Source organism: Necator americanus, chromosome IV, assembly GCF_031761385.1.
Source record: "Necator americanus strain Aroian chromosome IV, whole genome shotgun sequence".
Classification (NCBI taxonomy): Eukaryota; Metazoa; Nematoda; class Chromadorea; order Rhabditida; family Ancylostomatidae; genus Necator; species Necator americanus.
In genome coordinates, this window is record NC_087374.1 from 21,478,339 (window position 1) to 21,500,451 (window position 22,113).

At 41.6% G+C, this 22,113-nt stretch overlaps 4 protein-coding genes across 5 annotated transcripts; 1 reads left to right on the plus strand and 3 right to left on the minus strand.

The window, feature by feature from the left end:
* On the minus strand, positions 1-4,227 carry RB195_002214 (uncharacterized protein; the record flags this gene model as incomplete). Its single annotated transcript, XM_064199372.1, has 1 exon — positions 1-4,227. One exon carries the CDS (start codon positions 4,225-4,227, stop codon positions 1-3), a length of 4,227 nt encoding a protein of 1,408 aa, XP_064055254.1.
* On the minus strand, positions 1-9,904 carry RB195_002215 (uncharacterized protein; the record flags this gene model as incomplete). 2 transcript variants are annotated; one of them, XM_064199374.1, is made up of 5 exons in its annotated part: positions 1-4,153; positions 8,792-8,877; positions 8,943-9,157; positions 9,699-9,833; positions 9,895-9,904. In XM_064199374.1, 5 exons carry the CDS (start codon positions 9,902-9,904, stop codon positions 1-3), a joined length of 4,599 nt encoding a protein of 1,532 aa, XP_064055253.1. The 2 variants fall into 2 exon arrangements, with proteins under 2 accessions (XP_064055253.1, XP_064055255.1); XM_064199373.1 differs by lacking the exons at positions 1-4,153; positions 9,895-9,904 and having other exon boundaries at positions 8,736-9,157; positions 9,699-9,813.
* Positions 9,905-10,052: 148 nt separating this feature from the next.
* On the minus strand, positions 10,053-10,358 carry RB195_002216 (uncharacterized protein; the record flags this gene model as incomplete). Its single annotated transcript, XM_064199375.1, has 1 exon — positions 10,053-10,358. One exon carries the CDS (start codon positions 10,356-10,358, stop codon positions 10,053-10,055), a length of 306 nt encoding a protein of 101 aa, XP_064055256.1.
* Positions 10,359-11,171: 813 nt separating this feature from the next.
* On the plus strand, positions 11,172-14,587 carry RB195_002217 (uncharacterized protein; the record flags this gene model as incomplete). The annotated part of the gene is made up of 4 exons (XM_013444543.2): positions 11,172-11,237; positions 11,312-11,406; positions 11,479-11,575; positions 14,501-14,587. 4 exons carry the CDS (start codon positions 11,172-11,174, stop codon positions 14,585-14,587), a joined length of 345 nt encoding a protein of 114 aa, XP_013299997.2.
* Positions 14,588-22,113: the final 7,526 nt, after the last annotated feature.

Sequence of the window (22,113 nt, forward strand, 5' to 3'; positions counted from 1 at the left end):
TCAATGCTCAGAGGAACGATATTCACGTGCCAAGCATGCTCTGGCCACATTGGTACCCGAACTGAACTGATCACGTATGAAGATTCCGCGATAGACCCCTCCTGAGAGTGCTTTCATATGTGTATCGATCGCTAAGGGGAGTTTTGTTTTTGATGCTTTTGCAGCCTTTGCTAATACACGTAGCAGGTTGTCGATTTTCGAAAAAACGCTTGAGATCAATAAGTTGTTCTTGTTGTTTGTTTTCTGATGTGGTAATGTAGTAGTAACCATTGTTTCTACTCCGTCATTCTCATGGACGTCAGATAGTGTCTTTATCGACTTGATAGACCACTCACTATAGTGATTTTCTAGCCAGCGTGGTCCTTTGATCCAGTCGTGCTCGATAATTTCTTGTGCTGTCATACCTCTGGTTCCAGCATCAGTTGGATTGTTTTCGGTGCTAACATGGAAGAATTTGACCGTCGCACCACGATTGTCGAGTTGCTGTTTAATGCTAAGTATTTTTGCTCGCTGATTTGCTACGAAAATAGGAACTTTTTTCGAAGATTTGATCCAGTACAAGGCAATTTCACTGTTCAAAACTATGTTCACTTCTTCGATTTTTGCTTGAACAGCTGATAATATGCTGCATCCTAATCTAGCTGCTATAAGGATTCCGAGCAACTCTAATTTTGGGATAGTCTGATGCTTTTTGGGGGTTAGTCGCGTCCTTCCACAGATCAGGATAGAAATTGTGCCAGAGGGAACACATTGTAAGTATGAACAAGCTGCAATTGCAATCCTGCTTGCATCTGCGAACAACCAAAGGCGTTTTTGGTCACTTGCTCCGGGTGATAGAACGTACCTAGGAATTGATAATGTTGCTAGATCTACTTCTTTACACAATTTGTACCATTCGTCGCATATCTTTTGATCGAGTGGAGTTCTCCAGTCCACTTTTGAATCAAAGATTTCTCGCATCATGGACTTCAGTCTAACCATGAGCGGTCCTGTGAGACCTATTGGATCATAAATCGAATTAATTTGGCTCACATTTCTCTTAGTCAACTTTTTATTGTGAGCAAACTTTGTTCTCACAGTAAAGTTGTCTGATATAGTATTGTAATCAACTCCTAGTATTTTCATTGATCCAGATTGGAGTTTGTCAGGATATGGAATTCTTGGATTTACTTCTTCAGAATTTGAGATATACTCGCGTAGATTCATTCCTATCTCGCTGAAGAGATACTTTGACTCCTTGTATTTTCTTACAGCTTCAGGAACCGATTCTGCTTGCAAAAGTATATTATCCACATACAAATTTTTGGCAATTTCTGCGGACAGTTCCGAGTTTTGGGATTCCAAGTAGGACAGAATCGCCATGTTTAGTATACTCGGACAAGCTGTAACGCCAAAAGGCAACCTTCTAAACCTACATTCGACGACGTTGTCTTTTGTTGGTGGGTGATTGACATTCCGAAGCCACAAGAATCTGCATAGATCCTTGTGTGCGTCTATCAATCGAATTTGTGTGAAGGCAGATTCAATATCACACATTAAGACGATCTTCTTGAACCTTGAGGAGGTAAGAATGTCGTGTATTCTGTTAACGAAGGATTCCCCTTTTCGAATGACGTCGTTCAGGCTGAGGTGGCCTCTTCGTTTAGACGAAGCATCAAAGACTATCCTTAAAGGGACCTTTTTCTGTGGCTTCCATACCCCTGTATGTGGCATATAATATATTCCAGTCGCATAGCGGTCTGCTGTGTCGAAGGTCTCTACGATCCCTTCACTGACATATTTGTTCACAAGATCGCAGTACCACTGCTTTTGTTCAGGATTAAATAAGAGGATGTTTTGTAAGGATTCTAGCCTTCTTATAGCTACTGAGTAGTTATTTTCCAATTGGATTACATTTTCTTTCAGCGGAAAGGGAGCTGTGATGATGTTGTTTTCAAATGAGATCAATTTCGAGTATTCCTCGAAATATCTTTGAACTTTTTCGTCTCCCTGGGTTTCTTCCGGCATGATACCGAGGCCGTCCAACTCAAACATTTTCTGTAAGAGTTCTTGTTCCGTGTTTCCGGAAATTCCTGTCAGGCTGTGACATACTGTGTTAGCGGTTCCACTTACTTTGCTGATTCCTCGACTATAAATTGTGGGTCCAAAAACCGTTTTTGCTATATGGAAACCAGATGGTGTTCGGATTCCGTTTGCTGGATCCGTAACTAAATCGTAGTAGTAGTCCAGTCCAACAAGAATGTGTGGATTTTGATGCTCACTACGAAACTTTGAATTTGCTAAACAAATAGTGTTTGTTTTCAAGAACTCAATATCTTCCGTGTTCAATTTCACTGAAGGGAATCCGTTTGTTATGACTGGTTTAGCCTGTATAGTCATGCAAATTTCTTCTCCGAAAGCAGTTCCTAGTTTTACTGGAACCTTATGACTTTCGAAGCACTCGATATGGCCGCCAATTCCGGACATGGTGCAGATTTCGGTCGTGTTCTTGGGTAGACTGAGTTGTTCTGCAAGATTTTCTTCGATTACTGTTTTCTGCGCCCCAGAATCGAAGAAAAATAGCACCTTTTCATATGTCTGTTTTCTGGCGTTCCAAATATTGCCTTCAGCAGTCATCAATATCAGTTGTTTGGTACTTTGACTGTGCTGATTGGAGTTTTGGTTGATCTGTGGGGGTTCCACAGACACCTGAGTGTTTATTGGTTTGAACTTTTGTGGAATATTTCGATTGTTTTCTTCTCTATTTTGCCAGCTGTGTTGCTTTTGCTGGTTTTGGCCAACACGAACAAATTTGGGTTTCGAGTTGTTGTTTTGGCTGAGTTGCTCTGTCTTAAAGCAGAAGCTCATATGGTGTTTTTGTCCGCACTTTAGACAGTCTGATTTTTGGCAATCAAAGTTGCTATGATTAGGGGAGCAACATTTCCAACAGCGATTCTGCTCCTTAAGTATCTTGCGGCGAATGCTTTGATCCGTCACCGTTCGGCACTGCATTGATACATGATTGTCCTTATGACAGAACAAGTAGTTACGATTAGTCTTTAAGTTGTCATGACTGGTCTTTGATGGGATGGCCTTGTTGATATGTTTATGGCCAAGTCTGCTTTCGACGTAAGCTTTTGCAGTGATCTCTGTTTTTAAGAGATTCATGAGGTCATCAACTGTTTGCCGGTCTTGTGATTGACTGGCCACTAATACAGATTTTATGATGTCTTCAGGGAATTTAGATAAGATGGTTTCACACCACATTGGGTCGCAGGTCTTCCCTACATGATATCCTGCAGAAATCATCTGGTTGGTCAGCATTCTTATTTGATCAAATGTTGCAGAGCAGTTGTCTGCGGAATTGTTTGCCACACTCATACTGACCAATTTTTTGACTATTTGTGATCTATTAGACTGGTGATTAGGGTAATTCTCTTGTAAAGTCTTGATCAACCAATTGTAATTTTCAGGAATGAGTTTTATCCTTTTGATGGCTGTTTGCGCTCTACCCTTTAAACTTTCTTTGAGTAGGAGTATCTTTTCCATAATGTCCAGTTCTTCCTTGTTATGGACAAGGGCTTCAAAAATGGCCCAGTATTCTGGGAAGTCGTCAGAATTCCCGTAAAATTTTGGTAGTGTGGCTTGCGGAGGTTTTATTGACCTCAGCGTCCTTTTGGCTGTGCCACTATTGCATGTGGATGCTGAATTTGATGTGTCTTGCGAGCAAGATGACATTATGGTGTCTCTCACGCAATTTTCGTTTGTACTATCAATTTCACCATCCCCTTCTTCGTTTTCTTCATTGTTGATGTTATTGTCTCTTTGGGGCTTTAGGGACATGTATCCCAGTTTGATTTTCATATTTTGGCGCATATTTTTTGTTTCATCAAGGCGCGCTGTTAGCATGAACGTTAGGTCGTTTGCTTCAGCTATCGCAGATTGTAGCTGCGATTCTTCCTCTATTTGTTCAATTTCAATCATCAAATCCTTCCTTTCGGACTTGTTTTTGCAGTTTTTATACTCATCTTTAACCTCGTTATATAATTCTTGGAGGTTTTCTCTTGCCTCTTTTATTTGCCTTATGCTACTTTGTAAAGTTGCTGTGGCTGATCGGCATTTCTGATAAGTTTCCTCATCTATTGCTGAGTACTCAACCTGTTTAGTGTATTCCCTGTAACGGGATACTAAAGTTTTTAGCGTCGTTGCGCTGAGAACTATTGGTGTTCTGTGAAAATGCAGTGCCATTTCTTTCTTTATGCACGTGCAAATGCGATAAACTTCGCTTGACCCATTGTAGCTTTTGACAGAGGTCTGATCAACTGTTTCTTGACAGTGATCTGCGTTCCAGTTACGTTTGTAAGGGAACGACTTTTTGCCCAATTACTGGGATGAATCTGATGCGCTTCACGGTCTTTGGTTTGACCGCATAAAATGCTCAATGAGCTAGTCTCTTTCTTCTGGCTTCAAAGATGTTACTTTTTGACGCGGGAGAGTAATGGCTTGTTTTAGCCGATGCACCAAACTGTATGAGTGGGTGACTAGAAACTTTATGGTATTTTATAACCCTATTTGAACAGACCAAAAAGAGGTGGTTCAGTGGAATGTCTTTATTATGTGAGTACAGGTGAGTAGAACAATTGTCAGCAATAGGATTGGATGAAAAAGTGGGCAGAGCGTAGTCTGCCGCACTCCTTGACCGTACAAGTCGTAATGTTTTAGCATAACCATAACCGCGAATAACTCCCTAACCCTTTATACCACGCCACTTATACAGCATCGGGGTCGATGATATCGGCTTAGAGGACACCATCGGATATGCTGATCCTGAGCACGTACCTAGTATATCTGTCTTTGGCAGAATAAATACGATTGAAGTGAACCCACACGCGATTCCTTCTTCCAACCACGCTATCCAGTATTATTCGATTTATTCGCTCGCGCAAACTTGGCGCAATGGCACATCGTTGCGGGATCTAGTTGCTCGTTGGATGAACATTTCCAGTGGTGGACCAGGTGGATATGTGTTTCCGCCGCATGATGCACTTATTGGTGAGCTAGTTCTTATTGGATAGCAATGTTTTCGAGCTGCGCCCATTTATCCGCAAGGGCGCCTTTACCCATCTGGATCGACGGAGCGTGTTGGGTACTGGCTCTGGAGGACAGGTTATTATAATTACGCTTTCTAGATATCGGTTCCCTCAAAGATTAAAGGCATCACCCCACGAATCTGAGGTGGTACGGATTTCAGGTGAGGTATTTGTGTACGGGATCGTAGATTATGGAGTGGTGGGTGATTCCGTCCATTTCTTGCTAATTGGCGTAAAAACGGTCCGGAAGATACGGCTGGCGCTTCAATCGAACTCGTTGTAGAAAATAGCGCGCCGGAAAGCTCGAAGCCATATCTTCCGGGCCTTTTTTTTACGGCAATTAGGAAGAAATGGACGGAATCACCCCCCTCCTCTCTCTCTCTCTCTCTCTCTCTCTCTCTCTCTCTCTCTCTCTCTCTCTCTCTCTCTCTCTCTCTCTCTCTCTCTCTCTCTCTCTCTCTCTCTCTCTCTCTCTCTCTCTCTCTCTCTCTTAATCTACGATCCCGTATACGAATACCCCAGCTGAAATCCGTACCACCTGAGTGTTAGTAGGACGATTTTGTGTTCAAGTAGCACAAGATTGGGTAGGAAATTCATTGAGAAATTGATAGAAACAAACCATGTTTTATCTACGGTTGTCGAAGTTTTACTCATGGTTCACTTTTTTCCGAGTTTTCTTTGAAGTCGAAAAGAACAGTACCTGGAAAAGGTATACATAGATCTTAAACGAAAAAAAAACCAACATACGTCGTCTAAGGCTTTTGTATTTTTGGAGATTAATGGGATTTTTGTAGAGATGTAGAATTTTTCAGTCGTTAGCGATTTTGCTTCTTGCCAATGAACCAATAATCTTTTCCAGAGCAGGAGTTTCTAAAGTGGTGGGGAAACTTGATGACTGTTTGAAAAAAAATATTTATGGAGTCACCACCATTATTCTTGTATTATATTGTAACTCTAATTAGCTTGGGTTAGAGTGTATAAAGGTGGAAATCGATTTCGATTGGTTCCTGAGACAATAAAGCTAAGTTTTTTCTTTATGCTCTCTTCGAACAATGTGATCCTTTAGGTGTTGACCATTCAAGTGTTCCCACAAAATATCGTCACTCTGGATGAGATTTTCTCCGCGAAATATAAATAATATGAATATTTGAATAGCTGCATCAGTTTTTCGCTGTTTTTCGGTTTTGCAATGTCAATAGATAGCTTCGCACGTTGCAGTGGTCCGATGAAATTGAACCGCAAGTTTCGAACGGATCGGATTTCGAGTAATTCGATACGTCGACTATCATGCGAAAACCTAGATCGTGATAATTTACAATGTCGGAAAGCTAATCGAAGAAAATACAATGACCGAATCAGTCGAAGTGTTGGGTGCTTGATGATATATTTAATGGTGTTCAAATGTTTGCGGTACCTGAATTTATTGCTAAAGTATTTTTCTTATTTCCACTTTTTCTTTCTTTCTTTCTTTTCTTTTCTTCTAGTTGGGCGGGCAGCTCGGCAAGTTCTCGGGGAAATTGTAGGTGTATTGATCTTTATTTGCGCTTGGCCAGGTTCCAATCCAGTGCAATAGGTTCTTCGGATTCTTTTTTCTGTCATTTACAAGCACGGATGCTATGGTGCTGTTATGTTCAAGTGACTTTTAGGTTCTCAAATTCACTCAGTAATTTATCTATTTACTTATTTATCTCCATATTCACTTGTTTATCTGTTCCACAACAAAGGTAGACGTTGTGATGGGAAAACAACAAATTAACAAATTTCCGCAAACAAAATACTTTTTTTCTGATAAGCTTTACTAGAACTGTGCTGTTTTTCTAGGGAGCACCCTCTTAGTTCTCTTCACTCGTATTTCTGAGGAACACAGCCGTGAGGGAGGGCGAGCTCGTAATCGTTTTTGGATTATGAGGAAATCCATTGGCGCAGGTTCTTGTAAACATTGACAACCCGTCCGCGTTCTTGCTTCCCGTAATCGTTTTGTTCTCGTTTTCTACAAAAAAAAAATGGTGGGAAGTATCCCTAACCAAACGTAGAGAATGACACCAGATCAACAGGAAGCTTGAAGTTTGACGATTTTTCTTCTGGAATATTTTAGGAATTTTCAGTTGTTAAGTTTTGAAGCCGAAACGAATTCCCAGTGATTTGTTCGTTCATTTATCGATAGTTTATAACTTACATATCTGCTTCTCTAAATACAGAACAATTAAGGTTTTTCCTTTCAATAATAGAAAAAAAGAGTGGCTAAAGTGTCTGGCGTCAACCAATCCGCTTGGGATGCGCCCCCACGTTCACTTCAATTCTGAATCGTTTGAGGTTCACGAACGTGTAACTGGCCTATACAATGACTTGCGGTGGCTAGCCGATGTGTCAAGTCAGTGTTTTTATCCTCGCAGACAAGTCTGGCACCAATTTATCGACCTCGGAGGGATGAAAGGCTTGGTGAGCACTGGGGCGGATTCGAACCTCCGATCGATCGTGCAAGCAGTGGAACCCCTAACCGACTGCGCTACACCCACCCCACTTATCCTTTCAATAAATCCATAAAAATCCTATGTTTTTTCTTCATAATTCTTATTCTCCCGTGATCATACTCGCACTTAACTATGTTTTTTTTTAAACTCTGCAGAAACATCTTAACGTTATGAATAGGCCGTTTGTTCTTTTAATGGTTATTCGTTGTGAAATTATCAAATTCTTCCTAATGGGTCTATTCTCGGTGATTGTTTTTGTTCCTTTTATGATATTCGTCCCCGTTATTAGAAAATTTCGAAACTGCTCAAAAATTTTTCATTCCATATCTCAAAGTTCTTACACGCTGTTTTTCTTTCGGGTTTTCTTTCCTTGTTTTCTTAACGCAATTTTTTCGTTGTTTTTCTCAGTTTTTTTATGTTGCTTAACCTTATTTAATTATTTGCTTCATGAAAATTCTACTTTCTCAACGGGACGGGCATTGACAAGTTTGTTTACGGCCCTGAGCCGAAACGATTAATTTGAAATAATTTAATCAACATTAGCTTGGATGTCTGAACAATTAGTGTGGTTAATGTGTTTGTGTGTTTCTCCATAGATTGCTTCAAAATTAATGGTTGTTCATTTCCCAGCTTCGTCCACGTCTTTTTTTCCAGTACTCTCAAATCAATTTTTTTTTGCTGTTTCATCATATGAGTAATTCCCGATTCATGAAACATAGTAGAAGATTTCAAGAAATTTCCAGAAATTGTTCGGATGTCAAGAAAAGAAAATGAATGAATGTGACTTTCAAATCAGATTATGGGGCCGAGGAGAGAAGGTGAAAAAGTATTTCTTTGCGCGCGACAGGTGCAAGTTCGTTGACTCAATCAATACTTGTTCGTCTAGCAACCAAGAACTTTGTAAAGGAGTCCTAGTTCGGGAGTTTCTCATGCTCTCCTCGTGACTTTTTCTTGTCTTTAATACGATTTATCTATTCAGAAACGTAAGTTAAAGAGAATGATTGACGTCGGAATTATCCCAGCACGGAATCCTTTTATTTATGCATAGATCCTTGTATAGCCTCAATAGCAGTGCAGAGCAGGCATACTATTCTTCTACTTTTTACTTTCTACTTTTTCTAATTCTTCTACCTTTTCTTTAATTTTGACCCTATTTGTTCATGTTGAAGCTATTTATTGAACTGTTCCAACTGTATTACATGTGCTCTCGTTGTTTGTCGATTTGCTCGAGCGCGTACCAGTAATACTTACATGTGTTCCAGTCGCGCACGAGGGTAACCCAGTGGCTTTCCTCGCGAGATACTCGAAGGGCATCGTACTTTTCCTTGAAGGACTTCCTAAAGAGGTCTGACCATCGGGTCGGGGGTCTTCCTGCGGTGTCGCGCGGTATCCAGTCGCTCACGGCTCTGGTCTCGTTAAAACTCATCACGTGTCCGGCCCATCTAATTTTACCTTCCTTGGCATATGCAGCAGCATCTCTAATCTTCGACAGTTGACGTAGGAGTGAACTTCGAATTCTCTCTTTCGCTTTCGTAAAGCGAGACATTCCTAACATCATCCTTTCTATTGAGCGTTCTGCGATGTTTTTTTCCTCCTGCTTGCGAAACGCCCAGGTATCTAAAGTGGATGTCAAAACTGTTGAATAGGTGAGCCGGAGCTGGATGTTCTTAGTCTGGTTCACTACGTGTTCTTATACGAACCCCAGTAATGTTTTTTTCGAATGTCCAACCCGTAGGTCATGAGAAAAAAATTACTGGGGTATGTACATTACATCACTGGTCCCGTAGGTTCATCGTGTTATTTTCCCGACCTGGATTTTAAATATGCGCAGATGGAGCATTCGAATACATTCGTTCCGTTCTTCGTGAACATAGTCTTGTTTGTGTTCAACCGAGGGTCGATCTTTTTATATGTTCTGTTAAATTCTACCAGCACTCGTTCCGCCTGATGGATGCTTGATCATGTAAGAGCGATGTCATTACCGAGGATATTGTACCGGCAGGTCGTCAACTTTCACTCCCATGTTATCCCATTCTAATTGCATTCTCGAGAGTCGCAGTGCATATTTTGGGCGGATTTTCTGTCACACTGTCGAACCTCTCTTTTCATGTCGACGGAAATGGGGGAATTTCGGTTGTGAAGATGCTATATCACTCACGAAGTATCTTTATGTATGGAGTAGGGACGCTTTCGTCGCCCAAGGCCTCCATGACCGCTTCGGTCTCGGCTGTATCAAAGCCTTCTTCAAATCGATGAGAGTGAGACAGCGGCATCTTGCACTGTCGCGATACTTCTGTGAGATTTGAAAGGGTGTGTATGTGGTCAATGAGGTTGAACCTTTTTCGACACCTTACCCGCTTCCATAGCTGTCCTTCACCTAATGTTCTTTCAATCCTGTTGAGAATTATTTTTGTGGAGAGCTTATAGACAATAGAGAGTAAGCAGATAGTTGCCGATGTAATGTGAATTTCCATTCTTGTACAACAGTACAATCTTTTCAGCTTTTCACTGCTTAAGAACTTTGCATTCCAACAGATAACGAATGAAGAGCTTCGCCAGTGTGTTGAAGGACTGGCGATTGGTTTATCAGATGGTCAGACTTGATTCTGTCGAGACCTGGTGAAGTACGATTCTTAACAGAAATGGTGACATGTCGGACTTTTGAAAAGAGGACCTCTGGGATGACATGTCCATCTTCCATCACATGGTGAGGAGGCAACTGGAAGTAGTGGTCGGAGAGATCTGGGTAGAAGTTGTGAATGGCCTTTTCAATCTCTTTTTTCGATGCTGTAGTTTCCCATGTCCGGAGAGCGGTCATTTTTGCTTAACGATTGACGAAGTTCCGAAAGATGTAACGAATGCTTTTGACCGCCTTTGCTGTTTCGGCCAATATTGTTGCTATTTTTTTTGACGTTTCATTTTACTGCCCGTTTTCAACTTCTTACGAGCTCCGACGTGAGTTCCTGACTGTCTGCAGCTCGTGCAGTTCCACGCTGACGTATTAACACGATTTATAGAGACAGTAGTCTTTTGGTGATTTCAAAATCCTGCGTAGCTTGTACAGTCGTCAAGGTGTTTTACAGGCTGATCATATTCGTCGTCGATGTTGTTCATTGTAGTATCTTCAAAAAAACCTACTAGCCAAGCGGGGAGGATGATCAATGATGGTTCTGAGACTTCGCTTCGTGGATTTTCCGGGTTTCTCTCCTCTTTGTGTGAAGAAAAATCTTCTCGAAGGAGGCGATGATCCCATCCTATTATATATAATACTTTGGTGCAACAAGGATATCCATCAGGCTAAACTTTTTATTGACGATTACGTGGCCAATTTCATTATGGCACTCTCCATCAAGTGACTCCCACGTCCACCGTGGAAAGGAGGGCTTCTGAAATTGTGGGTTCCCATGGATGGTCTTAGTCGTTATGATAAACTCGGAAAGCCTCCCTCCTTACTCATTACATTGATGGCCGTGGGTTCCGATGCGAATTTCTTCGGGCGTTCTTCGGATCGTAATTTGTTCGAAAGAGTCGATGTTTTTTGCCATACTCGTGTTGTAAAGGACACCAATTCCAACAACTACTCTTGTCGCATGTTTCTAAGAAGTGAAGTCGTCTCATCTCCGTCAGTCGTATGAAGTCGGACTTAATCTTCCTGGCTTGCAAAATCGGATCTTCAATGACCGCTTCTGATGCAAGCGTGCGTGCGTTCTGAGTACAAATTTTTGGAGCTACAATTTCCTTCGGAGTCAGGAGACTCCTTCTTATTTTTAGGTCCCACTACTTGTAAAACCCATAGGTAGGTTGCAGACCTCTTTGAGCTCCACTGGTTCTCTGAGAGAATGTGCAGTACTCCCGAATGGAAAAAGGTGGTTATTTTTTGGAGGCCACTACAAGCCATCACCCTTGCAACTTCCACTCACGTGATTGCAGATTTTCAGCGGGAATGACATACGTCAAACAAGAGCATTTTGTGTCAATCCTGGCACATCAGAAATCGGTAGATCGTCCATTGAATCCACCTGCATCTCAGGAGAGGTACAAATTTGCCGGTTCGTGATTAGCTTATTACGCGCCATCCACGTTGAGGATGCGCCATGTTGCCTTCGCCACTCGCCAGCTGTGGTGTCTCTAATGAGGGATCTCTGCACTGAATTGTTTACACTATTACATTATCGTTATTATTCTTTTATGAATGAATAAACATAACTTTATTTATGGGTTCCAAGTCAGATAATCACTTCAAAATTCCCGATCAAATTTTCACACAAAATATTCCTACATCAGAATATTTGTATTCTTATCACAGTTTATCTCAAAGGAATACACACAAAGGGGAATATCCTTGTTTTGCTGTACTACACAGAAACTTCGGAGACTAAGACTGTTAGAAGCAAAGATCACTAAACAGGATAGACATAATTGCCGGTTGCTTTCATTTGTATCCCTTTCTCCTCTTCACAGGAAGTTGACGCTATGACCTTTTTTTGGCTTTGCTATCGTTAACAATCACTTTCACGTGTGCTATTTACATTCCGATCGTTTTTTTTCGGTTTCCAGCGCCGTTTGTTCGCTGAAAAGGTGTGGTAGCATTCGGTGATTGTTACGTTCTTTTCCTTTCCAAATATCATTCCGTGTATTGATCAGTCTGCGTGCTATTCCCAGCTTCCTAATCTCCCCACATTTCTTTAAAAAATTATTCTTATATTCTTAGACATGAAGAACCATCTTGAATTGCTGCTTCTAAAACTATATTCCCTTCTTCTAATTTTTCCACGCTTATACCTTGTTTTCACTTGCGTGTTCCGCGAAACTTTTAGTTTCTTCGATTTTACTTCACTCACGGTTACTATGAAAAGTAATATTGTATAGTTTGGTCCTATAACTATTTCTGACTTTCCTCCAGGAATCTCAGCTGTTAAATTAAGCGTGTTTTAATCTAGTAGACGTTTGCATAGTCCTCTCCTTCCTCGGGTTTCTTTTTTCCAGCATAAAGATCTCTCAGTAGTACATATACACAATACATTGCTATATATATAATATATATAAGGAAAATAATTTGGAAATAATAACTTGTTAGAAAAAATAATTCCTCTCGGTGAATTTACCCTTTTTACCGCTTTCACGATGAATCTTTTCTATATTTCTCTTGTTTCCTGCTCTTAACCTATTTGAAAATTCCCCATGGTCCACTTTGTGTTTCGCATCCAAAGTGACTCATTTGTTTCGCGGAAAAAAGTCGAATGACCTTGCTGGTGTATTCCGGCGAACGTTCGATGAAACTCGCATGACATCATCGTTTCCTCCCTTTCATTGGATGACAGCACCATGTATGTGTTTGCAGCGCACTTTTGTCTCTTAATCTAATTGATCCCACCTTAGAGCGCTTATGCAACCGTATCGAGTTGGGTGATGGCACTGATAGGCTACGTAACCCCTCGACTTATGTTTCTGATGACTACAATTTACCTGGAAAGGCTTTGTGCTGTTGAAAGATTGCCTTCCTACAATGATTGCTAGTTTGGTCTTGGCAGAGAACTTCGGTATATTGTAAGAGGAAATTTTGCTAACAGTTGCAGCTACCCTGCGACATTCCCAGACTTAACGGGAAGTAATTTCTCGGAGTCATGGAGTCATGCAGAATTCCCTTCTATGTATAGTACCCTTGTATGGGGTATGTGCTCTGTGTTTTGGCGCTCCAAGACACTGCGGAAGCTTCGTGTGATTTCCAAGATTTCGTCTCAAGCCAGTGACCTAATTCATCACTTGTTACCAATATCGTGCATATTCATTTATTCATCATCCAGCATTTCCGCACGGTACTGCCACTTCTTTTACTGTACTGTACTGCAGATTCACAGAAAACGTATAGTAGGGTCAAAACGACATGAAACACGCACGCCATTCCGTACGCGGCTTCTCCTGAGGCGCCTCGGTGGAGCGTAGCGGGTAGGAGCGTGGTGAAACCCTTACTGGCACCACCCCTCGCCGCAGTTAGCGACGGTCCTTCATCGGTTTTCGATTCCAACTGTTGCCTCCACCGCGCCGTTTCGAGTGCGTACGTAAATGCACCACAACTACATTCCTGATTCATGTGGTTTTGACCAGACCATATAGTCCTTTTGACCCGACTATGTGGTCTGTTCAAAACGACATCAGTCTCAGCGTAGTTACGTAAGCGGCTACGCTCGAAGCGGCGTGATAAAGGCAGCGGTTGCAATCGAGGTGCGACCATCGTGAACTGCAGATATGGGTGGCTGTAACGAGGATCCTTGCACGATCCCAACCGCTATGCACCACACCGCTTTGAGCGCAGCCCCCCACCTGACTAACTGAGCCTCATGTCGTTTTGACACGACTCTACGTACGCCCAGATCGGAGATTAATTCAGTAATTAATGTTTTGAAGGCATCACCCCACGAATCTGGGGTGGTGCGGATTTCAGGTGGGTTATGCCTATACGGGGATTGTGAGGAAGAGCGTGATTCCGTCCATTTCTTTCTGATTGCCGTAAAAAACGGCCTGGAAGATGCGGCGCGTGTACAGAGCTGGGGCGCTGCAATAGAACTCATTGTAGAAAATAGCGCCCCGAGTAATCTACGACCCCGTATAGGCATAACCCACCTGAAACCCGCACCACCCCAGATTCGTGGGGTGATGCCTTTGGGCGAGGGAATTCCTTGACATCTTGATGTTTCACCGTTCACTGTGAATAATTCTGTTTCAATGTTTTCATAATTAGATGTTCCGCCTAACCTAAACCGATAAATAGTTAGGCCTTCTAGATTCGTTTCATTGACGGGGGATTATCATGTGCAGAGCAGCTGTGGATTCCGATCCAGTTATTCTTGGTCTTTCACTATTCAACTTTCGAGAAGCAAGTAGCGAAGTAAAGAAAACTCATGAAAAAGGCTTTCAATATAGCTCGCATTTAAAAGTTGGTCTGATTTGGCGTTCTTTCAGCAAATCAAATTTGATATTCTTCTTAGTGATGTGGAACTAGACGTTCGTCGTCTATTTGAAGATATCCCGAGATTTTCCGTGAAATGAATGCTATGTAGTGCAAACTTTTTGGATTTGGCGCCTAACCTTGGGTGTGAATAGAGGTACCTCCAATTTAACATTAATTTAAGAAAAAGTGTGGAACACTCATAAAAAAGTATTAACTGACAGAATATTGAAGAAAAACCAAGCGAGGAATAATTCGAGGACCCGAGACCAATTAACATTTGCTATCTTAGCAAGTGAAAGTTATGCGCTGCGCTTTCAATGAAAGGAATTTCGAGATTTCACGCAAACGAACATCGTCAATGAAATTTATTTCGACACGTAGCTTTACGGTCTGTTACGATGACTCACCACACTTCCTACAAATCAGCGATGAACGACTGGTTTTTGTGACATTATGAATAACGCTGTCTTCCATTTGCTATGAGAGTGTCAGGCTTAGATTTCTCCTCCTTTCTCAGTCACTTTTTTGTCCTTAGGTCATTTTTTCTGATATTCTGAGTTCTTTTTTCCAGAGATGCTTTCGGATATACCACTGTTAAGTTGTTCTTGGGGCGATCAAGATATACCATAGAAGCTTATGTGATTTTCTCTAGTTTTTGATGACACTTCAAATTTCTATCAGTTCAGGAGCATTCACTTTAGAAAAACATCGAGGTATTTCCTTAGTAAACACCACCTCAGGGTTACTACTCGTCCGAAACTAGGAAAAGAGCCGAATTCTCTTGACGTCTGAAGTGTAGTACTGTATACACACCTTCTGCAGAGTCGGGAAGAAGATCGAGTACACTAGCACTGAAGCCGGAGACGTTTAGGTTTTTGTCACGTATGAGAACGAAGTTTTTCGTCAGCAGGTAGCACTGTATTATGTGATGTCTGTAGTTGCAGAACAATATCGTTGCACACAGATGCCCTTGGTTGGGAGCATGTTTTCGTTCTGAATACCTTCAACGACGCATAACCGAGTTGATTTCAACAGACTGTAAAGATAACCATCTTTTGATTTGAAAAGTGGAGGAATCCAGTTTCCCTAGGAGCAACCACTCGTCTACAAGTAATCTTCGAATGCCTGTTGTTGTGAGCGTTTTTTCTTCATTGTTGACAGGTTTCTTTCGGGGGCCGCTAGTCGCAATTTCTCAGGGATTGCAATTATTTGCTAGATTTTATTACATACTGCTAGCAGGAATTACACAGCTTCTACTCCCTGCTTATTTCTTGCTCCTTTTCCTTCCAAAGTTCTGCGCCAGTTTGGTTTTTTCCTCTGCTCGAGAGAGAAATCAAGGTTATTTCGTTAACTACGGGACATTTCATTCTTTTATTCGTGTTCATAACTGTATCAGACTGGCTACTTTTATTATTCCGTTAGTTTTTTCTCTCGAAGTTTACTAGCTTGATACTTTTTCGATTTTCTTTCTTGATACTACAACATAGCACGAAGTTGACGACATTAGGATCTCTCCACGAAAAGCTAGGATTAGGGGGTCGGATTTTCTTAGGAGGAATCCTACAACGCGCCACGTCTGAGAGCGGGCGGACGGAAATTAATGATCCTCTTTCAGCAGTATACTCAACCAAAACGAACGAATAAACTGGTGAGAGAAAGCGTGTGCAGAAATGGCGCGTCATGCGGTGCTTCGTAGGAAAATTCGTACAGAAAGGACGATACCCACGCCGCTTTTCAGGACGGTTAGGAGGAATTGGGCGCGACCACGCATATACTCGTTTTCTGCTATCGTTGTTCCTTGTTTTTTGTGGAGAGATCGCAATACCGTCAATTCATTTTTATGCTGTCTTCAATAAGGCGAATATGGTCTGAGTCTGAGAGCCGCAATTATAGCTATAGTTGGGTCAAAACGACATGAAGCAAGGACCGTTACGTAAGTGACCGCGCTCGGAAGCGTTGCGGTCGAGACAGGGGTTGCAATCGAGGTGGGACCATGGCGAACTGCAGAGGTGAGTGGCGGCGTGAGGGTCCTTATGCGATCCCAACCGCTACGCTCCACCGCTCCGCTTCGAGCGCAGCCGCTTGCGCAAATGTCCGTGCTTCATGTCGTATTGACCCGACTATTTGAGTGTAGACACCTTATGATTTTACACTAGCAAATCCACGACTCGAATGGATTGCGCTTCCTCGACTCTTTTCGACGAATCGTACATGTCTGCCTACATGAAGTCTCCAGGAAAGAGATTTTAACACGAACGAGGAACCGTCTGCAAATCAAATGCAATTGTTGTTGTACTAAGATGTCAGAGAGTAGAATCTGGGACTCATTACCGTGAAAAAACTGAGAATTTTAGAGACTTTCCTTGAATCCCCAATTTCTTGTTATTATTTTTTCTATTCAGTCATTTTTGCGTCTCAACTCGTGTCTTTATTTATTCGTTCATTTCGTTTCATCCATTCGTTCATATACTCTGCCATTCATTCATTCATTCCTTCACTCGCTCATTCATACATCCATCCATTGTTTTTAGTGTTTAGCTGTTTTGTTTTATTTTTATTTATTATCGGTTAGCATTGAAAAAAGTACGCCGTGTTGGTGAATATTACGGCGGTTGAAATTGCGTTGTGAGTTGCTCTTGGAAAGTGGAAAAGGACGTTATTGGTCTCCGTTTTTTTTTCACTCATTGTTCCCTCGCCGTTAGATTTGTCGTGTGGGGCGTTACGGGGTTTCTAGAATTCCCCTGGAATTCCCCTAAGGAATTTGGGCGCTTATTTCCGTTGCTATTTTTTTGAAAAGAAAAAACGAGGTTCTTGGGTTGGCGCTGGTTTCGAGAGCATGTCGGCCTGGATTTGTCACTGAACGGGTTCTACAAGAGATCGCAGTCGCAGGATTGGCGGTTGTTGAGTCGGACAGGGGGATTAAGTGCTGATGTCCGTTACGTCGGTAGTGTTGCGACATGTTTAATCGACGGCTCTGCGCGACGGCTCATTTCCACATAATACCCCGATCTTCGTGGTGTTTGTGCTGTGTAAGCAGTCTTTTCCCTCGATTTCCATTTACTTGATTGTTCATGGTACTGAAACGGTTAAGTGCTGGACTTTGAGGACAGCGCGGAACGTTCCAGACGTGTACACACATCCACGAAACCTATTCACACCCTCCAGAACCAGAATTCTCTGCGAATTCTCACGAGAATCGGAGCTTTTTTCTGTCGGCATTTGTCTTTTCTCAGACATTCTAGCTATTTTCTTCACATTATTATCCTCTGCTTATTCCTCTATGGGTGATTACCTTCAAAAAATCTTCAGTCTCTCCTTAACTTGAATTTTTGTAATTTTCTAATCTACTTTCTCTTTAACTCAACTGAATAAGCAATTTTTGCTTATTCAGTTGAGTTAAATCTTTATCTGCCAAAATAAAAGTTGAAGTCGAAAGGGGCTCCGGTCGCTGAAACGTTCCTTCAGCTTTACTCATATCATATAAGGTTTTTAGTGTATTTTTCGAGAAAGGTTTGGTTCCACAAAAATTGTCTGAAATGTTCTTAAATGCTTTTCAACGAAAGCATCCACACCACATTATTGGTTCTGCTGTATTCCCGACTTTTTAGCATCATTTTTTGAAATTCAACAATGGAATGTTTTTGTGCAGAATAGAGATTAATTGTACAAATTTCCAACCCCTCGTTCCTTAAACGGTCGCCGATGAATTGTTTTGGCCGTAGATCACGCGTTTTCATCAATTTCTCGCCAATTATTCTATGGTGCGCCAGTGCAGCCCAGCTATGTTTGGGAGAATCTAAAAAGAATGTTGTTTATTTCTCACTGGCAGCGTGTATTTACGGAGTGAACCAACTCTGAGTGCAGAATGCACCACTCGAGCGTGCAACGGCTCAACATCTCTGCTTCCCGGAGAAAAATCGTTCACGGAGCGTGTTCGGGCATGCAGCTTTTGCTGCCGCCGATCTTCGATCTTTCGCACGCGACCACTTTTCTTTCGTCATTCGACCGACGGTGTCCTGAACGCCGCTATCAGCGCGCGTTTTCTCTCGAATGATACGTTTATGTGAGTGCCGGCGCAGGCTTCTCGTGCACTAGGTTGTCTCGCGAATTCCCTCCCACGGTCGTTGATATTTTTAATTCACAGCGATCTGGGTTCAAGGCCAAATTCTTGCTATCAACCTATCAAATCGATGAACGAAGACTATCGACGCTTCAGCTCACTATTGATGTTGGGAATACATTTGTTGTTGAATAAGAAAGAAAAGTCAGAAAATAGGAAAGAGAGCCAAAATGTAATTTATTACATGGGTGTTTTCATAGTTCTTAATTTGATGTGGATTTACGCGGTGACGTGACACATTCATTCGTCAATTTCTAGTCATCCATGCAGAAATTATGAGTTCGACGTATTTTCTTAAGAATTTAAATTATTGCTGAAATGGTGAATGTCTCTAATACTCTAACAGGGGAAATAAGAATCGGATTTAAGAACTAGACGTGTTTGCTCTTTTTTCAACTTAAATTTAATTTTGTCCTATTTTTTGAAGTATTTGTAGGATGTGAAATTCTGTGACAGCTCTCTCATCTGCATAATAGAAGAACGTTGTTCATTGGCTCTCCAGTCAAAGGATGGCTAACACACCGAGAAATATGACCCGGAAAGGCTCAAATTTATGTGTTTCTCTTTTCTCCCTTCAAACGTTACCTCTTACGATTTATCCACTATTTTCCATCCTTTTATCTTCTTTAATACCATCTGCTTTTTCTTTTTTTAACATCTCCTGGTTTTCTTTGTTTCGTTTCGGTTGAAACCCCAGTTGCTGCTCCTCTCATATCACTCACACCCATCTTTTGGAGCGGTGTCCGGCAAGAAATTAGGCATACTCTCTTTCACTGACCGAGGTTTTCCCGAATCTGAAGGTAAACAAACAAACATCAGCAGCTCCTTATAATTCCCCTTACAAGACGAATACAGAACCAGATTCTGTATCCAACGAAATTGTCCTAAGAGGATAAATAGGATGGAAACAAATTTATCGCCAACTCTGTTTCCAACAATGCTAGTCAGTATAATTAGCTTGATTTCCTGTCGAAAAATCGTGTTGGTAAGACGAATACGTGGAAGTGGATCCACAGGCGACCCCTTCTTCGAGCCCTGCTACCCAATATTAGTTAATTTATTTGCTGGCGCAAACTCGATACAATAGCACATCGTTGCGGGACCTACCCGTTTACTGGTAGTACACATCCAGTGCTAAAACGAGTGGATATGTCTCCGCTTAGTGGTGCTATTAAGATAATATTTGTTTTATAGCGATATATACAACTCAGTCCCATTTATCCGAGAGAGCGCGTTTGCGCCCGGGTGGAGAGACGATATTGTATACGGGCGCAGGAAAATAAAACCCCATTGACAAGGACGCATGAAGGATCTCAGTGTATTTTGCTAGAGTAAATTTTGTCGATTTTATCAGTGCTTCAGAACGGTTTTGGTTGTGAGGACATAAAGTGTGAAGTTTCGGCAAGTATCTGCTACTGGGAGGGAACCTACAACCCTGCGATGCCCAATCACCGGTTCAGCTGGCGTTGATAATGCAAATGTTGCGCGGGGACTAGTTCTCGCATCCTTTGATTTTCTAGGATATAGAAAATACAACGATATCAGAGTTGTTATCTAGCTGCTCCTTATTTTTCCACTCTTCTTTGCAAACAGCGTAGATGCGGAATTTCTTATTCTAAACCTCATCATCTTTTTCGTCTTCGGAATTTTCCAAAAAAAAGGAAGGGAAATTTCCGACTCTGTTTCTGTAACTTGAGTTTTTAGTTGCATACATCATCGTTTGAATGATGAACTGACACATTCTTCTCTCATTCAATACTTCACATTACAACAACAAAAAAAGGGCACCATCTCATGTGTTTATTCCGATTTCGCATTTGATAAGCGAACCGTGCACAAAGCGCTACCGTTCACTGCGGAATGTGATTGTTTTTGTTCACCGGAGGATGTGTAAATTATGGGGACTCCATTCGTCCCTTATTGAACCGTGCGAATCTGTTTTGCGCCGAAAATAATAATAAATTTCTCTCGGTCAAGTTCTGTTTTTGCAAGATCCCGTTTTTGTCCATCACGTTACCGTCCACGATGAGGTGCTGGACACAAATCAGCGTCTTCGTCCCTCTCTTCCTCGTCCTCTCAACCCAACAACAGGCGATAGCCGATGGCTCTTTTCACTGTTCAGCCACACGAAAGGAATAGAATTGTCCTGCTGACTTTCGAAGATAAACGAATGTCGACATTGATCCCGGATATGGAGTCCGGTTGACGGCGGTGACTCAGGAAGTTAACACTTGCACAACAATTGTGCCCCAGTCGTCGATTAGTGGTCTGCAGCAGATTGCTTCCGGGACATTCTCGAAATTTCGATCGTCTTATTCTTTTGTGCGAGTTTTCTTCTCTCGTAAAAACAGTTTTCGAACACTTCTTTCGTTTGATCTCGTGGCCGCAAACCGCTGTAGCTGGCCGAAAATGAGAGATACTGCAAGATATCTCCAAACCTTTTTTTTTTGAAACCTCAGCTAAGAATAAATCAAGTCTGCCCCATTCCTGCTAATAGCTTACACAAACATTTAGATGTTGCAGTAAGGAACGTCTACAGTAATGCTGAAAATAGCTTCAGATCAGTGTCAGCACTGAATTGCTTTTTACTCGTAACTACGTCAAAGTGGAAATGGATGGATTTTTCTACTTGAATTTCTTTCTTGAAAATCAAATTTCGAATTACTCGGTTCCAAGCTTTTCTGAGGTAGTCGGTATTTCGAATGTTCGAAATTCGAAATTTGCACTAAACACTCATTTGAGTTGATCGGTAAAACGCATGGGTCGAGCACGCTTCTTGCCTGTGCGGACTGGAGCGCATTTTCGAAATGAAGGCTGCCAGAATGAGCTATTCCAGTGATTCACGACCTTTGTCCCTTCGTCTGCTCGCGCATTTCCTCATTCCTCTTCTAGCAAAGACGGCTATTCCTGAGACACATGGATAGTATTTGTGCAGTAATCGTTTTCCCTTTCTCTCAAATTGATATTCGCTCAATCTTTCTCGATTTTTCCTCGTACTCAGCGAATTTTCACTTCTAAAGGTATAGAAGATCCGCATAGATGTGGATATTTCAATTTTTCGCAATTTGTCCTCTCTTATTGGAGGAGAAATTCCCCTTCTCTTTTTACTCTTCTATTATTCTTCTTTTTTGTATTCAAACAACTCTCTTGCTTGCTATGCGATTCTCCGTTTGTTTAGATATGAATTCCTTTGAATCGTGAGATGAAGTTATGCATAGAAATGTTGAATCACGGCCAAGCATGTCAAATTTTCCATCACGGATCTTAAATCGTGAATTCAGGTCTGAATTGGAAATATTCTACTAAATATACTTAACGATAAAAACTCTAGTGTTATTGTATAATTAATGTGCACATCGTGCCTACATGTGACAAGAAAGAAGATGAATATTAATATCAATACTTTCTCCAAACAAATGAATGTCTTTTATGAGGAAATTTTGATGGAACTAGGGCAGTACTATGTATCTTTCACCGGAAACCTCGATGTTCGAGACGCGGTAT